The 27,216-nt window shown below is 33.0% G+C and overlaps 5 protein-coding genes and 2 long non-coding RNA genes across 10 annotated transcripts; 4 read left to right on the top strand and 3 right to left on the bottom strand.

Annotated features, from left to right (window-relative positions):
- Positions 1–48: 48 nt before the first annotated feature.
- Positions 49–5,434, top strand: LOC123272855 (DNA excision repair protein ERCC-5 homolog). 2 transcript variants are annotated; one of them, XM_044739869.1, is made up of 4 exons: positions 49–339; positions 410–582; positions 1,666–1,841; positions 2,113–5,434. In XM_044739869.1, exon 4 carries the CDS (start codon positions 2,188–2,190, stop codon positions 5,326–5,328), a length of 3,141 nt encoding a protein of 1,046 aa, XP_044595804.1. In that variant the 5' UTR covers positions 49–339; positions 410–582; positions 1,666–1,841; positions 2,113–2,187; the 3' UTR covers positions 5,329–5,434. The 2 variants fall into 2 exon arrangements, with proteins under 2 accessions (XP_044595804.1, XP_044595803.1); XM_044739868.1 differs by lacking the exons at positions 49–339; positions 410–582 and adding an exon at positions 670–1,350.
- Positions 5,435–5,441: 7 nt separating this feature from the next.
- On the bottom strand, positions 5,442–10,484 carry LOC123272856 (glutathione hydrolase 1 proenzyme-like). Its single transcript, XM_044739870.1, has 11 exons — positions 10,357–10,484; positions 9,483–9,639; positions 9,102–9,226; positions 8,760–8,899; positions 7,992–8,224; positions 7,758–7,918; positions 7,453–7,676; positions 7,136–7,331; positions 6,055–6,220; positions 5,840–5,986; positions 5,442–5,771 (listed from the first exon to the last, which is right to left on the bottom strand). The coding sequence occupies exons 1-11, from the start codon at positions 10,362–10,364 to the stop codon at positions 5,580–5,582; spliced, it is 1,749 nt and encodes a 582-aa protein (XP_044595805.1). The 5' UTR covers positions 10,365–10,484; the 3' UTR covers positions 5,442–5,579.
- LOC123272863 lies at positions 7,264–12,448 on the top strand. Its single transcript, XR_006511185.1, has 4 exons — positions 7,264–7,356; positions 7,457–7,611; positions 12,031–12,223; positions 12,309–12,448. It is a non-coding gene; the product is annotated as an uncharacterized LOC123272863 (long non-coding RNA).
- Positions 9,143–9,690, top strand: LOC123272864. Of its 2 annotated transcripts, none has more exons than XR_006511186.1 (2): positions 9,143–9,241; positions 9,501–9,690. It is a non-coding gene; the product is annotated as an uncharacterized LOC123272864 (long non-coding RNA). The 2 variants fall into 2 exon arrangements; XR_006511187.1 differs by having other exon boundaries at positions 9,182–9,249.
- Positions 11,196–14,614, bottom strand: LOC123272857 (glutathione hydrolase 1 proenzyme-like). Its single transcript, XM_044739871.1, has 11 exons — positions 14,512–14,614; positions 13,746–13,890; positions 13,525–13,646; positions 13,265–13,404; positions 12,955–13,187; positions 12,713–12,873; positions 12,281–12,504; positions 12,006–12,201; positions 11,758–11,923; positions 11,530–11,676; positions 11,196–11,448 (listed from the first exon to the last, which is right to left on the bottom strand). The coding sequence occupies exons 1-11, from the start codon at positions 14,517–14,519 to the stop codon at positions 11,260–11,262; spliced, it is 1,731 nt and encodes a 576-aa protein (XP_044595806.1). The 5' UTR covers positions 14,520–14,614; the 3' UTR covers positions 11,196–11,259.
- A 670-nt stretch (positions 14,615–15,284) lies between these two features.
- LOC123272865 (replication factor C subunit 4) lies at positions 15,285–17,774 on the top strand. Its single transcript, XM_044739878.1, has 5 exons — positions 15,285–15,563; positions 15,664–15,939; positions 16,767–17,160; positions 17,271–17,468; positions 17,599–17,774. The coding sequence occupies exons 1-5, from the start codon at positions 15,451–15,453 to the stop codon at positions 17,689–17,691; spliced, it is 1,074 nt and encodes a 357-aa protein (XP_044595813.1). The 5' UTR covers positions 15,285–15,450; the 3' UTR covers positions 17,692–17,774.
- A 266-nt stretch (positions 17,775–18,040) lies between these two features.
- LOC123273168 (mediator of RNA polymerase II transcription subunit 12) lies at positions 18,041–27,112 on the bottom strand. Of its 2 annotated transcripts, none has more exons than XM_044740430.1 (4): positions 26,961–27,112; positions 25,812–26,432; positions 19,032–25,042; positions 18,041–18,636 (listed from the first exon to the last, which is right to left on the bottom strand). In XM_044740430.1, exons 2-4 carry the CDS (start codon positions 26,353–26,355, stop codon positions 18,460–18,462), a joined length of 6,732 nt encoding a protein of 2,243 aa, XP_044596365.1. In that variant the 5' UTR covers positions 26,356–26,432; positions 26,961–27,112; the 3' UTR covers positions 18,041–18,459. The 2 variants fall into 2 exon arrangements, with proteins under 2 accessions (XP_044596365.1, XP_044596366.1); XM_044740431.1 differs by having other exon boundaries at positions 19,032–25,024; positions 26,961–27,111.
- Between the last annotated feature and the right edge of the window lie 104 nt (positions 27,113–27,216).

The following is a 27,216-nucleotide window of genomic DNA, read 5'->3' on the forward strand; positions in this document are numbered from 1 at the left end:
ATCCATCCATCTACTACATCACGTTTTAGTATATTTATTGGCACTCATACATATGAGTGTCTATAGACTTACACATCCATAAAAAAAACAGATTTAGTTGGAGCTTATAGCTTATAGCTTATAGCTGTGCCACCGCCGCTCTCTTTTCTTCCCCGCACGCCGTGGAATTGCTGCCGCAAAAGGATGTTGGGGTTACTCTGGAGGGCGTGGGAAAAACCTGCTGTGGGAAAGAGTGGGTGGCCTCTACCTCACTCCACTTCCAAACCATCATCATGATATACATTTGTATATCCATTTATACATCCATACCTCTGAAACTTAGACATATACACTACACAGGTTTTACCTACTTTTATATAAATTTTATAAAAATAATTATTAAGTACTGACTATTTTTTTATTTTTACAGAATAAAAAACTTTCTATCTCATTTTTTACGATTCAACGGTACCAGTGTTATTTAGTTATTTATATACTCACAAGAAACACAAGTATTTATTTTTTTTCTTCCCATTAAAATAAAATTGAGAAGAGATTTAAGCCAATTCTATGCAATATCCGTGGGAATTTTAAAAAACCAAGGTTTTGTTTTATTTTTTAATTTTTTTTGTCTAAGCTTCAAGATAATTTATGCTGGATTTATGAGTTGGGATTTAATGTTTATTTTTTTAGGTACTATTTAATCATTATCTCGTCATTCCGCTGACAGTTTTAATAGTTATAAAATAATAATGCTTAGTTACTTTAAAATATTCATAACTGGCCATGTTTGAATTATTAACCAGTAGGGGTATAGTCTTCGTATTCGAATTCGGTCTACTGTGCATATAATAGATTATCGTTATTCTGCAACTAACTAGTATAGTATGCAGAATTGTCTAATATAACAAGACATCCGCTGATGGGAAATAAAATGAAACTTTATGACCGCAGCGAATCGAATTTTACACGTGTGTATTATGAATGAGAATATCAAATGATCGCGTGTAGATGTTGGTAGATAGCCCATTATAAACCGCGTGAGAATGTTATTATTTCAAATTACAAGTAAATTGTATTATTGTGACATCTTGCGTTGAAAATTACGAAATCTTGGCTGATACTTCATTACCGACTAGTATTAAAGACATGATCTATCATGATCACTAAAGTACCAAGGTGTTGTTTTTTTTTATAAAGTGTTGTTATTGTTTGACATTTATAATATTAATATGATTAGTTTATTTAGTTGAGATTTTGTCATTTTAAATTGTTTGTTAACTATGGGAGTGACTGGATTGTGGAGGTTAATTGAAAAATCTGGTAAACCAGTACCTCTGGAGACTCTAGAAGGAAAAATTCTTGCTATAGGTATTTTATAATGCAATTTTAATCTACAGAATATAAACAATAAATTATTTATTAAAAAGTTTTATAATTTAATATATTTTTTTATGACATTAAAGTTAGCAGTCACTTGACCATTTTTTAATTTTTTTTAACAAACAATTTGTTCCAAAAAATTATTTTTAAAAAATTGCATTTTAATTTTTTAAAATTTCTTCATGTCAATTTTTTTTTTTTTTTTCATTTTTTTGCCATAATTTATTTGTCAAAAAGATTCTAAAAATTATTATTTAATATTAAATTAAATATATGCTAAATTAATTTTCATTATTTTTTTAGATATATCAATTTGGATCCATCAGGCATTGCAGGGCTATCAAGATCGTCGAGGACATGCAGTTCCTAATGCACATTTATTGCTTTTATTTAAACGTATATGCAAGCTTTTGCATTACAGAATAAAACCAGTATTTGTTTTTGATGGTGGTGTTCCATTATTGAAGAAAAATACGATAGTATGTATATATCTTTCTATTTAATTATGAAAATTAATTAAGCATATATTTGATAATTTTTTTAACAAATAAATTATGGCAAAAAAAGTAGAAAAAAAATTGATGTTTAGAAATTCAAAAAAATAAAAAATACAATTTTTTAAAAATAATTTTTTTGAAAAAATGTATTTGTTAAAAAAATTTTTAAAATAGTTAAGTGACTGCTAACTTTAATATATTTAATTACTCATTTAAATAAAAATAAATTCACAACTTTAAATAATAATTTTAGGCTGCAAGAAAAAAACACAAAGCTTTGGCAGCTGGAAAAGCTGAAAAAGTTAAAAATGATCTATTGCAAAACTTGATGAAAGTGTCATTGGTAAAAGCTGTGACGTCTAAGAGCAACAATGACGACCAAGAACAATCTCAAGGTTCATCGAGACAGATTAAGCAAGTTGATAACATGTTCAAGTTGCCCGATTTACCGGATAATTTATCAGATCATGAGTCCAGTGACGAAGAGTCCGGGCGTCGATTGAGTCCTCGCAAGCAGGCAAGATGGAAAGGTAATATTCATCACGTAGATATTAATAATGATGATTTTCGAGCACTACCAGCAGACGTTCGTTATGATATTCTAACCGACCTGAAGGACACGCGTAAGCAAAATTCTTGGGGACGTTTTAAAGAAATGCCGCAGGATTCCCAGCTGTTTTCTAGCTACCAAATGAAGCGATTGCTAAAACGGAGAAAGGTCCAAGAATCTTTGGAGATTGCGGAAAAAGAAATGGGTGGTAAGACACTTACTTTGGATGAGCTAGAAAAATTATTAAAAGATCAGGGAGTCGATACAAAGGGTAGAGACGATACTGCTTTTAGGATAGCTTCTAATAGTACTACGCGTTTGGTTTATGTCAATGATCTCAAGGCTCTGAAGTCGAGTCAAGAGGCAATTGATGCTAAAGCTGTCGATAAATCTCAATCAGCTGATTCAAAATTATCTGTATCAAGTGAGTTTTCACAGACGAGTGATGATTCGAAACTTTCTGCACTTAGTGAGCCTGGTTGTTCGCAGACAAATTTATCTGACGATGATTCAAAATTATCTTTAATCAATGAACCTGATTGTTCACAAATGAATAGTGAAGATTTAAATTTACCTGTAGATAAAAATCTTGAAGTTCTGAATGATATCGATGCATATGATTTGGAAGATGACTGGGAAGAAGAAATAGCAATTAATGAAAAACCCGTTGAGTCTCCTGCGGTTAAAAAATATTTTGGTAAGCCTGCTAATCCTGTGTTGGCTTATATGCAAGCACAGTGGGGCTTGTCACATGAAAAAATTCTTGAGTTCTTAGAGCATAGAGATAAGAATAATTCGCCGGATTTAAATAAAAGTACAAACGAAAATAAAAGAAAGAAGTCTGGGAATAATCTATTTTTTGGTGGAAGAAAAAAATCTAGGACTGATTCAGAGTCAAGTTTCGAGTCGGTTAAAATTGAAGAAGTTTCTACGTCAGAAGTAATAGTTGAAGAAAACACACTAGTGTCTGATGATAAAGTTGAAACGATTAGTAGTTCTTCAGATTCTGATGACTTTGTAGAAGTACAAGACGTTCCTATTCCTCAGATTAAAGCAGAGAAAAAACTTGAAGTTACTGTTAAGCCTGTTGATCTATTGGATGAAGAAGAAGATATGTTTGCTGATGTTTTTAAAGATGAAGCTGTAAAAACTAATCAAAAAGATGTATTGAAAAATGAAATTGTAAAAACTAATAAAAAGACGGATGATGAAGATATTTTTGCTGATGTATTTAATAATGAAGTTCAAAATGAATCATCAGATTCATCGACAAGCAAATTAGATACCATTGATCTTGATTCGTCTACTGATACTTCCTTAGTGATTAAATTACCAGCTCAAGTAACTCCATTGAAAAGAAAATCAGTAGATTCTAAAACAGTTGATCAATTAAAACCCGGTGTAATTAATTTAGAAATAGAAGACAAGGAAATTGCTCATAAAACTCCAGAAAAATTAATTGCTCAAATAACAGAAGAAGAAATAAATACAAGCGAAAATATAGAAATAAAAAATGTACCAGAATTAGTGACAACAAATAAAGAAGCTGAGCTGTTAAAAGAGATTGAAGTTCAAGAACCATCTGAAGAAATCGTAGTTAAAAAAAAATCTAACAAAGTAGAGCAAATAATATCTGGCCTTGAAAATACTAAAGAAGAATTAATAAATAAAATGAACAAAAGAGAAGAGTTATCGGAAATGAAATCACAGTTAGAAAATGAAAATCAAGAATTAAGAAGTGAAATTGGAAAGTTAGAAAGACAATCATTGGAAGTAACTGATCAAATGCGTTGTGATGCTCAAGATCTTTTACGACTATTCGGTATTCCGTATTTGGTAGCTCCTCAGGAAGCCGAAGCTCAGTGCGCGTATTTAGAAATTCTTAATTTGACTGATGGAACTATCACAGACGATTCTGACATCTGGTTATTCGGCGGTCGCTGTGTTTACAAAGATTTTTTCAACAATCAAAAAGAAGTTTATGAATACCGATCAAAAGACATTGAACATCACTTCAAACTAACGAGAAAACAAATGATTCAATTGGCTTTTTTAGTTGGAAGTGATTACACGATAGGACTTACAGGAGTTGGTACTGTAACAGCAATGGAGATAATCGCTAATTTTCCATCAGAAGGTGATGATATTCTCCGGGGTTTAATGAACTTTTCTGCGTGGCTTCGTGGTGGGACATTAAGAACAGAGCCGGGAAGAACTGTGCTGAGGAATAAATTAAAAAATGTCACTGTTGATCAGGGATTTCCCAGCCAAGCTGTTGCGCAGGCTTATTTATTTCCTACGGTCGACGAGAGCAAAGAAGCTTTCAGTTGGAGCAAACCTAACTTAGTTTTACTGCAAGACTACACGAGAGAAAAATTTGGCTGGTCTAGACTCAAGTTTGAAGAAACTATGGCGCCTGTAATGAAGCGATTGTTGGACAACAAGTCGCAGAAGAATATTATGGCTTACTTCAAGGTTAGCACGGTGCCCAAGTCCATTGAAGAAAAATTAAGCAAGCGGGTACAGAAAGCTGTCAGGAAAATTGGAGCTCAGGATGCTGATGATGAAGATCTGGTCGAAGAAGCTGATCAAGAAACTAATGAAGAACAAGGAGTTAAGAAGCGTAGAACTTATAAGAAGAAGACCAAAATTCCTGAGTTACTTGATCCGGCTAAAGGAAGTGTTGATGGAGAGACTAAAGAAGAAAGAATAAAACGAATAAAAGAACAGGAAAAAATGCAGGAAGTTATTCCACAAAGAGAAAAAGACAAAGCGGAAGCGTTGGAAAAAAAATTAAAAGCCATTGAAGTATTTAGAAAATCTCGAGCTGGTCCTGGAAATTCCGGGAAAAAATCTTTACGTAAAAAAAGAACTATTAAAAAAGATGCGGAGCTTTCAGAGTCCGGTGATAGTGATTAAATTATTTTTGTACTTTTTAATTTATTTGTAAATTTTACTCTTAAAAATGGTTCAAGTTTTACAGTATAAAATATTTGGTTGAAATAAATAATTGAATCTTTGATAATTGAGCAATTATCTAAGTTATTTTAGTTTTTAAGTGAATAATAGAGAATGAGTGGATGAATTCAATAAATATGTACATTAGCTAAGATTAGGATAATAATACTTTATCATGACTGAGGATTAAAGATAAAAATTTGAGATTTTATTTAAAAACCAGCGATTGATCCGATTCGCCGGTAGTCAGAATTTGCTGTCACGCCTGGATGATTTATTCTCGATATTGCCGTGACTGCGCTTCCTAGACCTCCGTAAAAAGAAACATTGTGTTCAAGACTCTTTAAATATTCTAATATTTGTTCATCGAACTTTGGTTCAGCTTCAAGTCTCATAGGCAGTAGCTGAAATTAAAATTAACAATAATTGTCATAAAATTTATCTATTTTATTTTTAACTAAAAATGACATACTTGATGGTGAAGCCTTCGAGCATCGACAGCTTCCTTGATAGTGTGTCCTCGCCAAAGATTTAATATTATTGTCAATGCTACTCCAGTTGTTATTTTTGTGCCTCCAGCTGCGCCGACAACTAATTGAACCTCTCCTTTATCGTCTACCTACTCAAATAATTATATTTTAGTTATTTAGTTAATAAATATAAATAACTATTAACTAGTTAACTCACGATGATTGTTGGAGTCATCGAACTAAGCGGGCTTTTGTAGGGTTCAATAAAATTTGCCGGCGAAGGAGGTAAGTCGAATCCATTGGTAATATTTGGAGAGCTAAAATCATCCATTTCGTCGTTAAATATAATTCCAGTTGACTTAGAGCGTATCATTGCACCAAATCTGTAATATTTTGTAATAAATGATTAATTATTAATAAAAAATTAGTCACTATGTGATTGCCGTGACTTGTGAAAAAATAATAAAATTTTACTTTATTAAATAATAACTTTTGTTAAATTGCACTGTACTTTTTTAACTATTGATGTTTTTAAAGATATAAGCTCATCCCGATGTTACACTCATCAAGAGCTTTCATTTGAGTACCCACATGCATTTTTGATATATTTTTCATATATACATATATATAATATATATAAATATATAAAATATATGAAAAATTGATGTGGGTACTCAAATGAAAGGTCTCAATGAGTGTAACATCGGGATGAGCTTATATTTTTAAAAATGTCAATAGTTCGCAAGATACAATGTCATTTTAATTATTGACATTTTTAAGATATAAGCTCATTCTGATGTTACACTCATCAAGAGCTTTCATTTGAGTACCCACATGCATTTTTGATATATTTTTCATATATACATATACATAATATATATAAATATATAAAATATATGAAAAATTGATGTGGGTACTCAAATGAAAGGTCTCAATGAGTGTAACATCGGGATGAGCTTATATTTTTAAAAATGTCAATAGTTCGCAAGATACAATGTCATTTTTTAATTATTGACATTTTTTAAGATATAAGCTCATTCTGATGTTACACTCATCAAGAGCTTTCATTTGAGTACCCACATGCATTTTTGATATATTTTTCATATATACATATATATAATATATATAAATATATAAAATATATGAAAAATTGATGTGGGTACTCAAATGAAAGGTCTCAATGAGTGTAACATCGGGATCAGCTTATATCTTTAAAAATGTCAATAGTTCACAAGATACAAGGTCATTTCTTAATTATTAATATAGATAACAATCATTGTTTATAAAATCTAACTTACACTTGATTAATTGTAGAAGTTACAGAAACAGCGGATCCATCAGGAGCGAGTACGGAAACATGAGCAGTCCCAGAATCGGTCGGAGTTGCAGTTACTGCACCATAAAATTTCGGATCATTACTCGTCCACTTGTCTTTAATTTTTATTCGTATTTCTTCAGCGTAACTTTCAGCCGTGAGATTGCGTTTCAAACTATCTACAAGTAATTAATAAAATCCTTGGTGAGTTTCCTTCAATTTATCCTTGGTAGACAAAAAACTTTGAAAGTTTATCTATAAATTAATATCATATCTGACATTATTATTCTTTTTACGTACCTAGATCTACGAACCTATCATCGCCTAGTTCAGTCCGATGAGCGTATCCCCACTTGAAGGTTTCAACGATACGCTGCCAGAATGTTTCTTTGCTAATATCCATCGGAAGTATTTTTTCGAGGACTTTGAGTATGAAAGTCAATATTAATCCCGAGCCAGGTAATCCCGCAGTGTGTATCGTTAAATTACCGAGCTTGGACGTTATTGGATCTTTCCATTGAACTCTTGTCGCATAAAGATTATAATGCAATGAATTTAATAATTTATTTATAATTGCTATCAGTTAATAGCCTGTAATTATATACCTGTAATTCCGTAAGTCGTTCATGTCAATGATTCCTCCGAAGCCTTGGATTTCTTTAACGATTTCTTCACCCATGCTGCCATTGTAAAAAATACTAACATTGTGTTTAGCTATAGCCTTCAATGTTTCTGCTAATTTAGGTCTTTTTAATCGATCTCCGATCTGTAATAAATATAAAATAGCAAACATTTGCATTCAAATTAGATATTTGCTCCGTAAAAAGATAAATATTTACAGTCCACGTTGAATTTGTTTTTGGATTGATAAGAATTTCAGCCAAAGTAGGCTCTGCCCGGATATAAGATATTTTACTTTTTAATCTCTCATCGAGATAACGATTCATTTCAATTCCTTCTTCACACAATTTAATGGTTGGCGTGAATAAATCTGCCCACGGTAGTCTCCCGTATTTTTGGTGCGCTTCCCAGTATCCCAACAGTTCTCCAGGAACCGCAATTGCCTTACCACCTTCATTTAATCAAAGTAAAATATTTATTACCTTAATTATTAACTACATACTCTGAAATACATATCGATGGTCTAATTAGCAATTTGTCTAACTCCTTATGTTTTAGAGGGTGATTTTTTAACACTTTGATGTAGCAATAATTCAATTATAAATTATTTGAATGATTCAAACCTAAATAATGATACTAAAGTTAGCCGACGTTTTTAATTGTTAGATTGTTTTTTAATAATTAAATTAGAACAAAAAAATATTTTTTTTTAAATTGCACTTATAGTTTTTAAAGTTATTTACATATGAAAAATTTTTTTTTTTGTAGTCATTCTTTCAATAAAAAAAAAAATTAAAAGTTTTTAAATGTCGGCTAACTTAATTTTCATACCTAAATATTATATCTATTAGATATTAATGATATTAAATGGTTTTTTAAAGTGATAATAAATTTTGAACCAATTTTTTTTTTTCAAATAGAAGATTCTCTAAAATGGAGTTAGACAATTTGCTAATTAGAACGTCGATTTATAAAATTTTATTTACCAAACATAGATGCAGTCGCATTACCGCCGTACATATCTCTGGTAGCTTTTGCCGGCGCAGTTTCCCTGGCATTGAGGAATTCCGCTTTCTTGGTCTTAGCGTCCCAAATTGTCATTAAAAATCCACCTCCAAGACCCATACTATATAATGCAAAAATAAATAACTATTCACTGAATTATTAGCAAGAAGAAAAAAAAAATAAAGTAATTTTTTTTAAATTTATTGCATGAAATCAGCATGTAATAATGCTTTGACGTTGCTAGTTTAATTAAAGCAAATTGAGGAAGAAAATGTACTCGTTAAAATGTTTATGTTTATTGTAAATAGTATGTTGTATAATACCTGTGAGGTGATGCGATTCCTTCACATAGTAATGTTGCTATTGCAGCATCGACTGCACTTCCATTTTTAAGAAGCATACTATTTCCTATACCCGCGCATTCTCGTCCATTTGTTGACACTGCTGCCTGTGTAAAACAACAGTAATTATGTATTGAAACTAATAATTATTTATTATCACTATAATTTTATCTAGTAAAAATAAAACTTTATTAATTTTCTGCAGTGATAATTGAATTAAATGATAAAATTATCTCCCAATAGAGATTAGTGTAAATCTTTAAATAAATAAAAGAACTTTATTGAAGTATGATTATAATCTTGCTAAATTGATAATTTAATTTTTATCCTATTTGATATAATTTACTTTTATAACTAACAAACCTTTTTAAATTTTCCAAGGTCTGAATCACTGATGAATTTTTTAATTGAAGTTTCTTCTTCTTCTGTCAATATCTTCAAAAATACGACACAAGCGGTGATGATAAGAATGAAAAGAGCAAATGCAATGAATCCGCCGGCTACTAATTTTTTCGAGAGACTGAGAAAAATAGGAATTATTATTGTACAAGTGTAGAAGAATAGATTAATATAATAGTTAATATTATTTAATGAAAATTAACTTAGCATTTATTTAATAATTTAAAAAATTTTATAGCAAATAAATTATGGCCAAAAAAATTTAAAAAAAATTGACATATAGAAATAAAAAAAAATAAAAAATGCAATTTTTTTGATAAATAAAATTAAAAAATTGTTAAGTGATTACTAACTTTAATGGGATTATTATTTAAGATCTGGATTCTTGTATTTTATTATCAGTTATTAAAATGTGCATTAACATTGTATAAAATTTATTAAAAAAGTATATACTAAATCTGCGAGCAAATATTTCAAGATGTTATAAATTTTACATGAAAATTAATTATTTTAAATTATTAAATTTTACAATAATGAAATTTTTAACTATGAAGATAAAAATTACGGCATTTTTTTATGTGTGGTCAATTTAGATTGTTTTTTAATGTGTATCATTAGTAAAGACCTTGAGTTAAAGCGATTTCTGACATAACGAATAAATGCACAATATTTTTAAACAAATATGTTTTTTACCTTTAAATTAAATTATTTTTAAAATGAAATTGCATTGATCATTTTAAATAAAAAATGGATAAGTTCACTCAGAAGTAAGTAAGTTAACCACACAACGATTTCTGATAAGACTAAATTAATTACATATAAAAAAACAATCATTTACCCAAACATGCCGAGTGCAATTTATTATGCGAAGTTGACAGATAAAAATTTCCAAATCAACTAACTTGCTCAGAGTCGAAGACACTTCTATTATATACTTATCAATCACACGGGCAGACTATATCAGCGGTGTTAATTTATAACTTCTCCCACTTGATATATATATAAGGTAAAAGCCCCAATAGATGATCACGTACCAGTATATGATCATCTATTGGGGCTTTTACCTTACTCGATTTTTACTTGTATACCGTTTCTTTGGTTTTTACAAGGTTGAGGCTTTTATATTACGTTTGGACCCCAGCACATCCCTTTTCACTTCTGTATTTCACTGCCATAATCAACATGGCATGATGTGCGAGCGAACTAACGAGATAATGACTTAGCCCGCTCGGCCATCATGCCACTTTCTCCCACTTGATATTTATTCCTTAACGAAAGCTCGTCATTAATTTATCGAGTAACACAACACATACTTTTAAAGATAGACGGACATTAATGATTCCTAATATTGTCTGAAAAATTCTTATCTTAAAATTGATAAGGAATTAATACAATGTCAATGTTTTGATGGAATTAATAAAAAAACATTGCTCATTATTTTTAAAATGACTTATTTTTCTGTCAAGATAATATTGACAAAAGCTTTTGTATTGAGTATCTTAGATTTAAAAAAACTAGTTTATAATTTATAAATTTAAACAAATATATTAATTTTATAGAAAAAATTTTATTAAAATAAATAAATAAATAAATAATATAAAATAATAAATTTTACATGAATTATACATGAAAAAAATTCAAGCTTAGTAAAAATATTTTAAGAAAAACTTAATCCGTTTTTTATAATACTGTAGACTCTTTAATATATAAATTAAAATTAATTGAGCAATACTTTTATGCTTTAAAATCCGGCGACCGATCCAGCTCGCCGATAATCAGAATTTGCCGTCACTCCAGGATGATTTAATCTGGATATCGCAGTTACTCCGCACTCAAACGGAGCAGTTTTAACAGTGTGATTAAAGCTTCTTAAATGTTGTAATATTTCACTAGAAAAATTGGATCCTGCGTCTACTGTCATGGGAATTAACTGAAACATTAACATCAACCACCAATAAGTAATCCAATTTGTATTAGTTCTAATTGTTATAAATAAAAAAGCAATACATACTTGATGATGAAGCCGATGACTATCGATAGCTTCTTTGATGTTGTATCCACGCCAGAGATTCATTACTATGGTCAATGCGACTCCTGTCGTAATTCTTGAACCTCCAGCTGCGCCGACAACTAATTGAACTTGTCCACTTTTATCGACCTAAAAAATAAAATAAATATTATAGCTATCATCATTGAAGCAAAGTCATAACTTCAATGTAAGCGATCACTAATCACTTACAATTATCGTTGGAACCATCGAACTAAGCGGTCGCTTGCCTGGTTCTATAAAGTTAGTTGGAGAAGGAGGCAAGCCGAATCCGTTGGGAAGATTCGGCGTGCTGAAATCATCCATTTGATTGTTTAGTATTATTCCAGAAGACTTCGAACGTATCAATGAACCAAATCTAGGGTTGATCAATTAGAGTTTAATTAAGCGTTCTTAAAAATATGAAATAATTTTAATTAAAATATTTTTTTGAAACTTACATCATATTAATTGACGATGTTACAGAAACAGCGGATCCATCAGGAGCAAGTACGGAAACATGAGCAGTTCCAGAATCCATTGGACTATCAGTCTCAGCTCCATAAAACTTGGGATCATTACTGGTCCAATTGTCAACAATTTTTCGGCGAATTTCTTCGGCGTATTTTTTGGACGTTAAATTCCACGTTAAATCGTCTGAAAATTAATAATAACTTCAGTAAGTTAAGAGTTTATTTTTCTATTTATTATAAAATAATTGTATATTTTATAGTACCTGTTTTAACAAAATTATCATCTCCTAGTTTTGTCCGATGAGCGTATCCCCATTTGAAGGTTTCGATGATTCGCTGCCAGAATGTTTCTTCAGTAATATTCATTGAAACTAAGTTTTCGAGGACATTGAGCATGAATGTCAACAGTGATCCTGAACCAGGTAATGCTGCGGTGTGCATCGTTAAATCACCGAGATTGGATGTTATTGGTTTTTTCCATTGAACTCTGTAAAGACCAGCAACAAATATTATAATTTGATATATGTATTTTTAGATTGCAATAAAGTGTTTAAGCAATAAAGTTTAGCAATAAAGTGTGAATTAATTGTCAACATTATAATTAAATATTATAATATCATACATAAATTATAACGCGTTTTAAAAGTTCTTTTAAATTTATTATCAATCAATAATTGATCGATTCGAGGTAATACCTGTAATTCCGTAAATCGTCCATGTCAATAATACCGCCGAGGCTTTGGATCTCTTTGACAATTTTTTCACCCATAGAGCCATTATAAAAAATACTAGCATTATATCGAGCTATTAACTTCAAAGTTTCTGCTAATTGAGGTCTCTTTAATCTGTCTCCTGCCTGTATAATAATTATAACATTTTTTTTATTAATAAATTTAGCATTTACTTTGTAAAAAGATTGAAAGAGATAAATACTTACAGTCCACGTGGAATTAGTTTGTGGATTGATAAGAATTTCAGCTAGAGTGGGCTCTGATTTGATATTAATTGATTTTATCTTTAATACATTAGCTAAATAATCAGTCACTAAAACTCCTTTTTTACACAATTGGATCGTGGGAATGAATAAATCCGCCCAAGGAAGTCTTCCGTACTTTCTGTGAGCTTCCCAATATCCTAAAATTTCTCCGGGAACTGCGATAGCTTTTCCACCTGAGTGAGGTAAATCACAATTATAATAATTTTATATTTTTATTTACATTTTTTTTAGTATATAAAAATGTATTTACCTTTTCTAGATTCATGAGGATTGCCTACAAACATATCTTTGGTAGCTTTAGCTGGAGCGCTTTCTTTGGCATTTAAAAATTCAGCTCTTTGATTTTTTGCATCCCAGATTGTCATTAAAAATCCACCGCCTAAACCCATACTGTAAAAAAAAAAGTATAAATCTACATTAGTTTCTTTCTATAAATCTCTGTGTAACATCGTTTTTTATTAAATTGATAATAGTAATAATGTATATCAAATAATTACGACTTTGTATTACCTGTTAAGAGACGCGACTCCTTCGCATAATAATGTAGCAATTGCAGCATCGACCGCAGAACCATTTTTGATAAGCATACTATTTCCTACTTCCGCACATTGTCCGGTTGAAGATACTCCAGCCTGTTATTTAATTAATTTTTTATTAGTATATTTAATTTTTTTTAGTTTCAAATAAAATTGACTAGAAGCATTGATTTGTGAGTTAAGTACACAGCTTACCTTTTGGAATTTTCCTAGAGACGATGCGCTTATGAATTTTATCTCTTGAAAATGGAAATTCATAAAAAAAACTATGCACGCTAATATGATAAGTATTAAAATAGCCAATCCAGCAAATGCACCGATTACTATTTTCTTGGGAATCCTAAAAATAAATATAAAAATTTAATATTATTTACACAAACCTTAAATCGATCATATTTTGATCAATAAATTATGATGGAAAAAGATATTTTTCCATAATCAATTAATTATTGTTTAACTAGATCTGATAATTTATTAATAGTGGTTTAATAAAATTATCAAGTAAATGGTTTCTTCTTTTAATTTAAAATTTAAATCCATCCTTAATAATTCTAATAATAATTCATTAATTTTATTGATTTAGGATTAAAATTTTTTCAGTTATTTAAAATAAAGTAAGTGTAAAAAAATCAAGGTCTATTTTAATCACTAGTAATCTCGATCAAACGCAAGACAGTTCATCATAACAAGTTTTAAGTCAATTAAATTTTATATCTTCTACAAATAAGATAAATATTTAAGCCATAATAAATAAAAGATTTATAAATCGATCATATCAATATCACATTAGAATTTAATTTTCTTTTTAATTTTAAATTATAAAAACCATTTTTAAATGTTCACACTGCCTGAGAAAGAATCTTATCGCGAATCAACCACACTAGATTTTTAATACTTATTTTTTTTTTCAAACTTTCAAGTCTTATATTTTCAAAGTACGGATGTTAAAAAAAATATTTACCCGAACATGATGAATTTTATTCTGAGAGATGTTCACCAGTAACAACTTCAATTTTGACTACTTGCTAAGAACGCACAAGATTTCTTTTATATACTTCTTAACTATATACAATGATAATCTTGTGACGATTTTTCCTCATCAATCGCAAGCTCACCGCATCGTTATGACGTACGTTCATTCATAATTGTGAATAATTATACAGTTTACTCCTTATTTTTACGTAATCATTATCCTGATCAAAAAAATTATTTATATTTAAAAAATGAATTTTAACTATATCAAATATTAAATTTTTTTATCATTTATTACTCACTATCATAATATTTCTTCGTAAGGTAAAAAATTTTACTCTCATTAAAATATTATTTCTTCTTTATAATTAATTTTGATGAGTAAGTTCTCGTAACTAAAGCACTAGTCCGTAGAATTTAAAGTTAAAATTAAAAGATGGTTTGAAAAACTTTTTTCTTCTTATTTTCTCAATTTTTGATTTCTTTATTTTTATAAAACTTTATGGATAACAATTTTTCTGACCACATATTTAATTTTTAGCTTAATTAATTTTTCCATTTCTTCACTTTTAATAAAGGCTTAAAATCAATAATTGATTGTTATGTTTTCTTAAAAATAGTTTTAACAGAATTTTTTATTTATTTAATTAAGCTTTCTTGAAAATTTCATGTATACGACCATCCTTTGAACTAAAATAAGTCTAGAATTTAAAATTTTAAAACTATCACTTGGTCGGTAATGAAAATTTTTCAATCTGTCATTCTGCAGTTAACAGTTGGCGGGAAAGGCTTTCGTTGTGTATAGTTTTGTCGCTTGGAGTTTATAACCTATACTAACTTACAAAAAAACTTGTGGATTCACTGAATAAAATTCAGTGCTTAAATTCCAATGTTTTAACTTAAATATTATAAAAAACAAATACAAAAAATGCACGCATTTTTGAAAACTGGTAAGTTGGGACCAGGCGATATAAAAAAACCCACAACTTCTAAGTCTAAGGAAGGAAAAGCCGGTCCAGCACCTCCATGGGTTGAAAAATAGTAAGCATTCATCCATTAGATTATTTTAATTATTAAAAAACTTATTTAATGAATTAATTAACTAATTGAATGAATTAATGACAAAAAATTTTGTGTTTAGTCGCCCAAGAACCGTCGAAGACGTCGTAGAGCAAAATGAAGTAGTGGAAGTACTGCGACAAAGTATGTCCGGGGGTGACTTTCCAAATCTGCTATTTTATGGACCACCTGGTACTGGTAAGACAAGTACAATTCTCGCGGCTGCTAGACAACTGTTTGGAAATATTTATAAAGACCGTATTTTGGAACTTAATGCTTCGGATGAACGTGGAATCCAAATTATCAGAGATAAGGTCAAATCATTCTCGCAACTAACAGCATCTGCCACTCGACCAGAGTACGTTTTTATAATTATGACTAACAATATGAAAATTAAGTTAGCCGATATCTAATAATTTTAAGAATTTTTTTTTATTGAAAAAATTATTACAAAAAAATTTTTTTTTAAATTTCATTTGTAAAAAACTTAAAAAACTGTAAGTGCAATTTTTAAAAAATATTTTTTTGTTCTAATTTAATTATTAAAAAAAAAAATAAAAAATGTCGGCTAACTTTAGTGTTATCTAAAAATTATGACATTAAAGTTAGCAGTCTCTTGATTATTTTTTAGTTTTTTTTTTTTAACAAATAAATTTGTTCCAAAAAATTATTTTTTTAAAAATTTTTACATGTCAATTTTTTTTCTTATTTTTTTTCGTCATAATTTATTTACTAAAAAAATTCTTAAAATTATCAAATATCTGCTAAATTAATTTTTATCTTACAATTTATTTTAAATAAAATACTAATGATGATTAAGTAAAAGGTTTGAGTTCTACGGTGATGCAGGTTTTAAATTTTGTTGGTCATAGCCTCGTTGTTACTCAGAGGTATTAATTTAGAGATTTAATATCTTTATTACCAACGAGACAGTAAAATTGCTTTTAATTTCTAATGCCAAGACATAGAGAACTAGTCTTTGGTTTTTTAACAGCAAATAAAATACTTTAAGTATTTTTGACACCTGGAAACAGGTGTCTTTGCTATCCCCACAAAATTGGGGCCTGTAATCTAAGTAGTTCATAAGAAAACAACTTTATTCTGAAATTCTACAATATAAAAAAATTTTTTTAGGTTTGCTGATGATTTATTTAATTATTAATAACAACGAACGATTATTTTTAGCGGAACTCCTTGCCCACCTTTCAAAATCATCATACTAGACGAGGCAGACAGTATGACGCATGCAGCTCAATCAGCACTGCGTCGTACAATGGAAAAGGAATCCCACAGCACTCGGTTCTGCTTAATTTGTAATTACGTATCGCGCATCATCGAGCCTCTGACTTCCCGTTGCACCAAGTTCCGGTTCAAACCGCTTGGTCAGGAAAAAATAATAGAGCGATTAGAGCACATTTGCAAGGAAGAAAATCTAGTTACTGATAAGTACGTACTAACGAAGTTGGTTGATGCGTCAGGAGGAGACTTGCGTAAAGCTATTACTTCTCTGCAATCTGTTACGAGACTCAAAGGAAAAGACGTGGAGATAACTGTTGATGACGTTGTTGAAGTTACCGGGGTAAGTTAATATTCAGTATTTCTATTTTTATAATCATATCATTATTCATTATTAATTATTTATTTATTCAACAGTTTTTATTGAATTATTTTTATTTAATTGGTTAATAGGTAGTACCAGATAGATGGTTGAACAGATTGCTGGAAGTCTCCCAAGGAAAAGATTTTAGTAAAGTTGAGGATTTTGTTGATGAATTTCTGCTGGAAGCTTATTCTACTTCTCAGCTTATTGAACAGCTAAGTGATAGAATAATTGTATCTGATGATTTTTCTGACAAACAAAAAGCGATAATTGGAGAAAGACTTGCTGTAAGTAATTTTATAAAAATATAGTCTGTAAATTTCTTTATTTAATTAATTTAATTTATTTATTTAATTATTAATTATTTAATTAGTTCATTAAAATGACAATAATTAATTTCAATTAAAAAATTTTTAGCAATGCGCGTACAGATTACTTGAAGGTGGAAGTGAATATATACAACTTATAAATTTATGCTGTGTTATTATGCAAGCTAATCAACGGCGTTGATTCATCTGGTCAGTGATAATTATTTATATCTTGTTTCCTGTAAAAATATTTTTAAATAAAACGGGTAACTCATTTTTTTCTAATTTACAATTGTCTAGACCTTTTTTATCACCAATCTAATTACGGATTTTTTTTTATAGCACTCCAAATGCTTAAACAAAATAAAAAAAATTTTTAATTATATATAAATCATTTATTCAATAAATTTTACATTGATTGAAGGAAGTTTAAAAATTGATTGATTTAATAAACTAAATAATAATTGTCTAATTAATATGTAATGATTTAAAAACTATAAATTAATTTAAATAATTAATTAATTTCATTAGGATTGCTCCTCTATAAAATTTAAAGGTGGCAGTGAATATATACAATTGATAAATTAATGATACATTTCGCAAACTAATAGGCTACCATAATTGTTTAAATCATTAATAATAATTAATATAATTATAATAATAATGACAATGATAATAATTTATATCTTATTTGTGATAGTTGTAAAAATATTAAATAAGGCAAGTCGCCGAATTTCGTTATAAATCTTAATGTTTCTACGATAATTGAAATAATAGCGAAATAATTATTTTCTATTGATTTCTATCTACTTAATCTTGTAAATAGATAAAACTTCGTGACCTATTTATACTGCGGATAAATAATAAAATTTAAATAGTTTATAATTTTTACATTAATTGTCAGTGAACAAAATAAAATGAATGGTTTGACAAAGTAAATGCCGTATACATATCTAATTACACAATCATATCAATACGGCGGTTGTTGATGCTGATAAGGATGCTGAGGTTGTTGATGTCTTTGTAAATGAGCGACCAATTGGGGTGTCTGTTGTTGACCTCCGTTACCTGTTTGTTGTTGAACTTGTTGCTGTTGTTGAACCTGTTGCTGCTGCATTGCCATTAGTTGTTGTTGTCTTATGCGTGCCTGAAACATTAATTTATTTTATTTTATTTTAAACAACTTTTATCTGGTGAACTATTGACATTTTTAAAGATATAAGCTCATCCTGATGCTACACTCATCAAGAGCTTTCATTTGAGTACCCACATCAATTTTTCATATATTTTATATATTTATATATATATGTATATATCAAAAATGCATGCGGTTACTCAAATGAAAGCTCTTGGTGAGTGTAACATCGGGATGAGCTTATAAATTTAAATATGTCAATAGATAAAAAAGTACAGTGCAATTTAACAATAGTCTATATTTAGTGTAATAGGTAAATATATAGAATGCTCTGGCTCTGCCTAATTAATTAAAAAATCTCAGTAATTAACTCAAACTAATTTTTAAAAAGAACAAAAATAATTTACCTGATATTGAGGATTAGGCTGCATGGCTAGAGCAGAAGTGCCCACACCAACAGCTGTAGGTTTACCTCCAGCTTGTCTGTAAGGAGGAGCGGGCTGATTCTGAACTCCGCCACCCATCGGGCCCATAGTATTCATCGTAACATTAGGAGCTTGCAAATATGGTGGTCGAGGTCCAACACCGGCTTGCATTCTCTGCTGTTGCATGTAATCCTGATTTCTCTGAGCACCCATCATCTGCTGTTGATTCTGGAACATCATACTCTGCTGAGACATCATTCCCTGTTGCTGAACTTGTTGTTGAGCTTGCTGTTGCAGCATTTGTTGCTGCTGCTGCTGCTGCTGTTGCTGTTGCTGTTGAACCTGCTGCTGGTTTTGCTGTTGTTGCTGAGCAGCTTGCTGCTGCTGAGAAATCATCTGTTGTCCACCGTAGCCAGCATAATTTTGATTCATTCCCTGCTGCATCGCGTACATATTCTGCTGCTGGGACGTAAACATACTCTGTTGTGGATTCATTCCCGGGCCGCCTTGCTGAGCTCTCAGTTGATGTCTGACAAATTGGTTCCTCTGCATTCCTTGGAAAGCATTGGGCCCAGCTACAGGCGCAGCCGGTTGTTGCTGGTTGCCCATAAACTGGTTAGCAGGCAACCGCAAGCGCAGCATATTCGACAGCGCTTGTTTCGACGGATTTATACTCGGCCGTTCGTAGCGAGGACCACCGACTTGAGCTGGAGGTACCTGCTGACCGTAACCGTACTGCTGAGGAGGTGCAGGACCCTGTTGATTCGGGTACCACTGCTGTTGTGGCTGTGGCGCCTGCCCAGGGAACATTCCCGGTTGCTGAGGAACTTGCGGTTGCTGATTCACGTAGGTCATCTGCTGCATTGGTGGCGGTCCAGGCTGCATTTGCTGAGTAACAGGAGCAGTAGGAGTCACTGATCCCTTGTTTCTTCGATGTCTTCGCGTGACTTTCATCGCTTTTCCTTTACCCGCGCCAATAGCGAGACCCGGTCCAACACTGCCAGGTCCTAATCTGCTCGGAGAGTCGACACTCATCGGAGTATCTGCTTTTCCTGCCTCTATTTCTTTTTTATCCGGCTCCAAATCCTCTGGAGGCAGCGGTGGTGGCTCCAAAAAGTGACTCGCAGGCCTCAGTTGACTGTGATTATGGTACCGTAGTAATTTATGCGCATTTTGGTACGTCAGGGGCTTTCTTTCTATTTTTACAGCTCGGAACCAAGCCCAGGAAAGTGGCGCTGGATTTTTGTGTCCTTCCAACAAGTCCCATGCAGAGACTCGTTGAGAATCACAAACCTGAAGTCCTTGCTTTTTGTCAATGCTGTCAAAACCCGCGATTTTATTCCCCTTGGTGTCCGTCAAACAGCCAATGGGTTCACAAGTGATCACTTCCATTGTGAGTTTAGGCAAAGGCAATAATTGTCTCACGTATTGGATACTCGGAGAATTTCTATCTCCAAGTTCCTTCTTGAGTTTTTTCATCAGATTCTGGTAATGTTTCTTATTCTCGTCCTTCTCTGACTGGGAATCTGATACCAGGGTGGAATGTATGAGCGTCGCAAGCATATCTATCACGGTAGTAAACAATTCCGAGTTATTATTCAAATCAATGACTCCATAACTCACCAATTGGACCAACAAAATAGCCCAGTCTGTAGTGACAGTAGTGTTTCTCTGTATCGTATCAAACACTCCGCCTACAAGACTAAATCTCAACTGCAAAGCGTCCTGAAGTACTTCACGTGTCTTAGGATCTTCCAAAGCGACATTTTTTTCTTCTTTGCTTGTATTTAAAAATTGGGAAAGCTGAGAATGGAGAGAAGTAAGCAAACCTTCTCGTTGATCGTCTTGCCCTTTGAGACAAGTGAGAACGAGTGACAAAAACGGCTGATGATTGAACAGCGAAGGTGATTTAAGTCTTCCTCTCTCACGTCCAGCCGTCTTGGACCAATTTCCCGACTCCAGTACTTGTCCCGCTACCTTGAGAACCCTACCTTGAACCGCACTGGATAACTTTGACACTAAAGGTGCGACCAACCAGATAGAGCCCGACCTTTTTTCAGTTTTATTAGTCAAAGTGTTCAACTGAAAAACGTCTATTGCAGCTTTAGCGACAATGTCCAGCCACAGCGACAGATCACTAGACCCGGGAGTGAACTGCTTGTACATCAATTGAAGATCCAACCAAGACATTCTCAGGCTCCACTGTTCCAAATTTTCCAATATATTGGTGATATGCGTTCGTTGATCAAGAAGAGCGTCCGACGGAGTGTCTGGATAGCAAATCATGTGAAGCAATCGCTGAGCTTGTCTGGCAGTCAGCATATTATCAAGCAGCATATCAGGACAGCAAAGTTCTTCAGGGCTCTGCAAGCATCTCTCCAAAACCCACTCTTGGCTGCAAATTTGCCTCAGAACATGCTGGGCGAATTCTGAAAGGCCTTTAACGTTTTCTGACAACAGCCCGGCGCTGCTGCTCGACGAGGACATGGCTAAATCCAAGCCTAGATCATCTCCACCACCTAGAATGTCACTGGTGCCTAAAATATGACTTATAGACAATTCTCCAGCGCTACCACCGACACTTGCTGGTCCGCTGCCTTTACCTGAGTGTACTGTCGGCACATCTGGCTTCTTAGGCGGTTGTTTTCCGGCAGTAGCATCTCCAACAACTAATATCGCTTTCAAAACCGCAAGAACTGGACCCACCGGGATGTTATTGTGCGCAGCAGCTAATAAATGACGATCACAGCTGAGTTTTATGCTGTAGCCTCGCTGATTTCCCGCAGGAATTGGATGCGGGCTTGTACTCACTGAGTACAACGCTGGCTGAGGACATTCTACTGTTTTGAAGAGCCGAAGAAGCAAGTGAGACGTCAATCTTCCTCGGGATTCAGCTTCGGTGTCGCTGTCACCTCTGGAGGGATTACAAGCGTGTACCAAAGACGGTAAGGCGATGAGTCGCACAAAGTCTTCAAGAGATAAACAGTGCCGGGCTATCATTATTGAGGTGAAGACGGCGAGCGGGTTGTGGATGCTCAAGTCTTGGATGTTGACCTGGTTCAGCAAGTCAATGTAAGACTGGAGGCCGTCTGTTAGCAAACAAAGACCAGCTAGAGCTCCCAGCCATTCTACAGTGAGTGCATTGCAGCATGCAGTGAGTTCTGCGCAAGTTATGGCGATGTCGTTTAATTTATCATTGTCTGTTTCGTTGCAGACTGCGACGATAGCGTTGCAAACAAAGCTGTATCTATTCGCTGGCGATTCGTTGAGAGATCTAGCCCACTGGGGCTCTATCTTACCTCCTCTTCGAGGGTTGTTCAAGATTTCGACCATGTACTGAGGATTGTAAGGGTGATTTGACGTTACAAGCGTCTGATTGTTGTTGAACATCACAGCCTTTATTTTCGGGTAAGCGTTGCTGAATGCCTCCACGCCGTGAGGTTTTATTTTGAGAAGAAAACAAGACGAGTAGAGGTCGTAAAGATGCGCGAGGATACAACGTTCCGCTGAACTGCAGTCACTTGGATTGGAGACGTGTTTCACTACCTTGCAGAGTAGGTCAAACACTGATATTGTTTGGTCAGGCGAGAGTAGAAGGCAGTAATGATATCTTCTGAGGACTCCAACGACGTAAAGGCTAAGACTGGTAGTGTAGCTTCTTACCAGTTGGCTGTTTCTTGCTGCCAATTGAGTCTCAACCTCCGGCAGTTCTTTTAGAATTTGAATACACACGTCTATTAGTCCGTAAATATTAAGCGCAAGTTCCATTAGATCAAAAAGAAAAGCCACGTGTTCTTGAACTGGCAGGTAAGATCCGTTGATTGAAAAACCATTTAACATTTCTATAACTTGCGTCGCGCACTGCCAGGTTACAACATGCTGATCAAAGTAACTGAGATTTTGAAATTTCTGAGTAACTGCTTCAAAATTAAACTCGTTTCGTGAATGCTTCTTGACTTTGCCTCCCTCTGCTACGTCGATGCTAAACTTCTTCCCAAACAGCTTGCAAACTTCTTTAGTCATTTTCTTTACAACATGTCGCGCGTCGTCACGTACGCGACCGACTCCATACAGTAGCACATGTCGTTGATTACAGTCATGCTGGCTAGAAGACTCGTCTTGCGGTAGAGGAAAATGCGTGGTGTACAGAAGATGTCGACTGGGACTGGTTGGCGGTCTCGAATCAAGCCCTTCAGGAGCGTGACCACCCAGGGCGTCATCTTTAGGGCTGTCTGGCGCATCCATACTATTTTGCTGATCCTCTTTGATATGTTGGAGCAGCTTATCCAAGTCATCATCGATTTTACTGTCATCGTAATCCATGGCTCTTCCATGATCTGGATCTAGCTTGGTTGGTTTCAAGTCAATGCCTGGAAACAAACTATCCTCGTCCATGGGCTCTCTGTTGCTTGGCGTGCCAGGTTTACTCGCAGCCGGGCCCTGAATTAAATCACCGCGGGATATTAATGTACACATGTACGCGTCGTGGGAGAAAACGTCGTGTCTAATGAGCTCAGAAAATAAATGCACAAGATTAGTAAACTGTGCTTTCGTTTGCGGAGTTGAATTATCCTGAATTGGTGCATCAGTGTCGAGAAATTTCATCAACAAAGGTTGAAATATCGGAAGACTCGGCGGAGTACCATTGCTGCAGACACTGTCTTTGTCATCGTTGTCATTACTCTCGCCGGTAACTTCAGCTTGTCGCTTTTCTAACAATTTAGCCACGGCCATCGCTCGATGCTCGCCCCAACGCTCGGCACTTACAGCCCATTGACACAAAATATCAACAACCGCGGAATCCTGTTGAGGTGTGTATTCAGTCTTGGATGCTTCTCTCTCATTAGTAGTTTCTTTTATCGGTGGGGTAAATATTTTAGCGTAGAGAGTGTCCAGCGAATTATTAACATCCATTTTATCAAATTTATGACGATCTAAAGCGTCCAGAGCAGATAAAACTTTTGTTGTTGTCATTCCAGCGCTACTTTGTTGCCATTTGTCGCAAGACCAACGACCTTCAGCAGCTTGTGACCTAGCTCTAATATTTTCCTGGGCAAGTTTTAATTTAGCCATCGTAGGATTCGCTGCGCTCGCCGGGGGACATGGTAACGCTGCTGGGGGACAAGGAAGATAATCCAAAGGAGAGCCATTTAATACAGAGGGAGATTTGCCTTCTCCGACGCTGTTCCAGACTAAAGCTGTTGGACACTCGAGCGTTATCACTTGAACTATGGCCGACAGGCAAAGTATCACGTCTTTATGGTGAGGACAGTTTAGATAATCATTGAATGCTGCTGTCAGGGCATTTGATATTGGTTGAACGGCTGGCTGACTTGTTGAAGTTGCAGCCCCGCCTGTTGATGCCGTTGGTGCGGATGTTGTTGACGCTGGGACTTCTTTTCCATTTGTAAGTTCTACTTTTACTGTTGGTAACACTGGCGGGCTTGCTGGGGTATTAATGTCAACGTTACTCAGCATTTGAGCTAATTTTCTACAACACAAGTACGCTAATCTTCTTGCTAATAATTCAGACTGTACAAATTCTTCGAGATACTGCAGCGCTAGCGGTAGCAAGAGTTTCAATATTCCGTCGTCGGATGGATTAAACCGCATTTTATCCAGTAACTCTAGAATCCATTGAAGTAATTCTTGTCTGTCTAATAAACCTTCTTCAAACATATATTTCGCTAATTGAATGCTGTAGTGCCACTGCTTCAAGGCTAACTTGTGCTCTTCAGTCATTGATACATTTGTGTGAGCATTCGGCGTTAAAGGCAGTAGAGAATTCATTCCATTGATGTTGTTATTATTACTATTCATAATTGCTGAGTTGTTGCTTATAGAAGACGACGAGGGGTTGCATGTTCCGTTGATACCAGGAGTATTATGACCACTCGCTTGATTACCTATGTGATAGTAATCTTGGATCTTTGATAACTGATCTCTTAAAAATTTTATCAAAGTACCCGTCCACTCTATAAAATAATAAAGTACTAAGAAAATTTATTAGAGATGAATTGATAGTAAGGTCAAAGACCCAGTTATTGACACTGGTCTAGTTATTGACACTTGCAATTTTATTTTAATTTAAAAAAACTAATTAATTTTAATAAATTAATAAATACTAGCAACCTTGCAGTCACTATGTGACTGCCGTGATTTGTGAAGTATAAATAATAAAATTTTGCTTTATTAAATAATGACTTTTGTTAAATTGCACTGTACTTTTTTAACTATTGACGTTTTTAAAGATATAAGCTCATCTCGATGTTACACTCATCAAGAGCTTTTATTTGAGTATCCACATCAATTTTTCATATATTTTATATATTTATATATATATATATAATATAATATATAAAAATGCATGTGGGTACTCAAATGAAAGCTCTTGATGAGTGTAACATCGGGATGAGCTTATATCTTTAAAAATGTCAATATTTCACAAGATACAAGGTAATTTCTTAATCATGTATCTAGAGATAGAGCATTTTCGAATGCAGCCTAAATACTTATCATCATAAATTGAATATTAGTGCGAATGATATGAAACCTTGAAAAGGTACAATTCCAGGTCAAGACCATTCCAACGATACCAAATTTAACCATAAAACCCCATTTTATCATATAAATATTAAGAATTTTAAGAAAATTGGTTTTTTGAGATTTAATTTTTTTTAATTAAAATAAAATTGCAAGTGTCAAACAACTAGGCCAGTGTCAATAACTAGATCTTTTATTTTATTTTATGAAATTATATACCAGTCGTAGGATCAGGAAGCTGACGTTTCTTTATTTTAGCTTCAGACACCGCGACAGTGTAAGCAGAACTTAACTTGATAAACCAAGCGGCTCTCAGCATTGGAACTTGATACTCACAAAGCATAATAAATATTTCTTCCTTTTTGTTGAAATTAGGAGCTTTCTTCGCCAGAGCAACCAGAGGCTTACACCCAGAGAGATCTTTGAACCAAGCTTCTAAGGAGTTCCTACTCCTGGCAGTTACAGGCCAGAAGTTATCTTTAGTGTTTATTTGCTGTTTTTTCCGAGCAGTGTCTGGCATCGTCGCTAATTCTTCTTTTTTAGCCATTATCGCGTTAAAGTAAGCTCCGACTTTAGCTGATGTTACATTGCAATTTCTGGCGGTCCCGAATTCATCCGAGAGCTGGGGCATTGTCGCGAACCCATGTTTAACATTTATTGATGTCAGCTCATCTTCTTTTTGCTTGGGTTCCTGGGGGTAAACATCAGGTGGGCCGAGTCTCGGCCTTTTCAAGGGCCTCTTTTCATACAATATACCCATCATCGTATTTATGTTGTATGATTATCACCAGGAAATCTTTAGTCAAGTTTGTGTCAAATTTTTATTGAAGTTTTTGTGGTCTAAAAAATTTTTATATAAATAAATTAATAATTCGTCAAATTAAAAAAAAAAAAAAAAAACAATTAATTAATATGAAAATTAATTTATCAGATATTTGATAATTTTAAAAATATTTTTAACAAATAAATTATGGCAAAAAAAATTGAGAAAAAAAAATTGATATGTAAAAATTAAAAATCCAATTTTTTAAAAATGATTTTTTGGACCAAATTTGTTTGTTAAAAAAAAATTAAAAAATTGTCAAGTGACTGCTAATTTTAATGAAAATTAATTAATCAGCGCATTCGATTTTTTTTTCGCAAATTTTAAATAATATTTATAAATCAAGAACAATATATTTATATTGTATAAATATTTTTTTTTGTATTATTGAGTTAATAAATATTTATAAATATATATTTTTGACGTCTATGAAAAATATAACCTGTGAATAATAATTACATGAGTGAAAAAAATTCGAAATGTGGACTTTTAAGCTACTTAAAAATAAAATTTAATAAAAAATGAAATTAATAAATAATTCTTACCATATGCATTTTAATAAAAACATCAAGTAATGCTCATGAATCCTATTTTTTTGATGTAACGGGATCTAAAATAATGTTAAAACTTCAAAAATCACCATCACCAACATCAATGCCATAGTTGATAAATCACTTCCCCACACATCTGTCCCTTACGTGTCGTCATAACTCCTCTGACGGTGATTTTGCGAGTTCGTTTGCTGGTGGTTGAGGTCGCTTTGAGCGCTCTACCTCCAGCGCTCATTGGCAATTGGTTACT

The sequence above is a fragment of the Cotesia glomerata genome, linkage group LG10, assembly GCF_020080835.1.
Source record: "Cotesia glomerata isolate CgM1 linkage group LG10, MPM_Cglom_v2.3, whole genome shotgun sequence".
Taxonomy (NCBI): Eukaryota; Metazoa; Arthropoda; class Insecta; order Hymenoptera; family Braconidae; genus Cotesia; species Cotesia glomerata.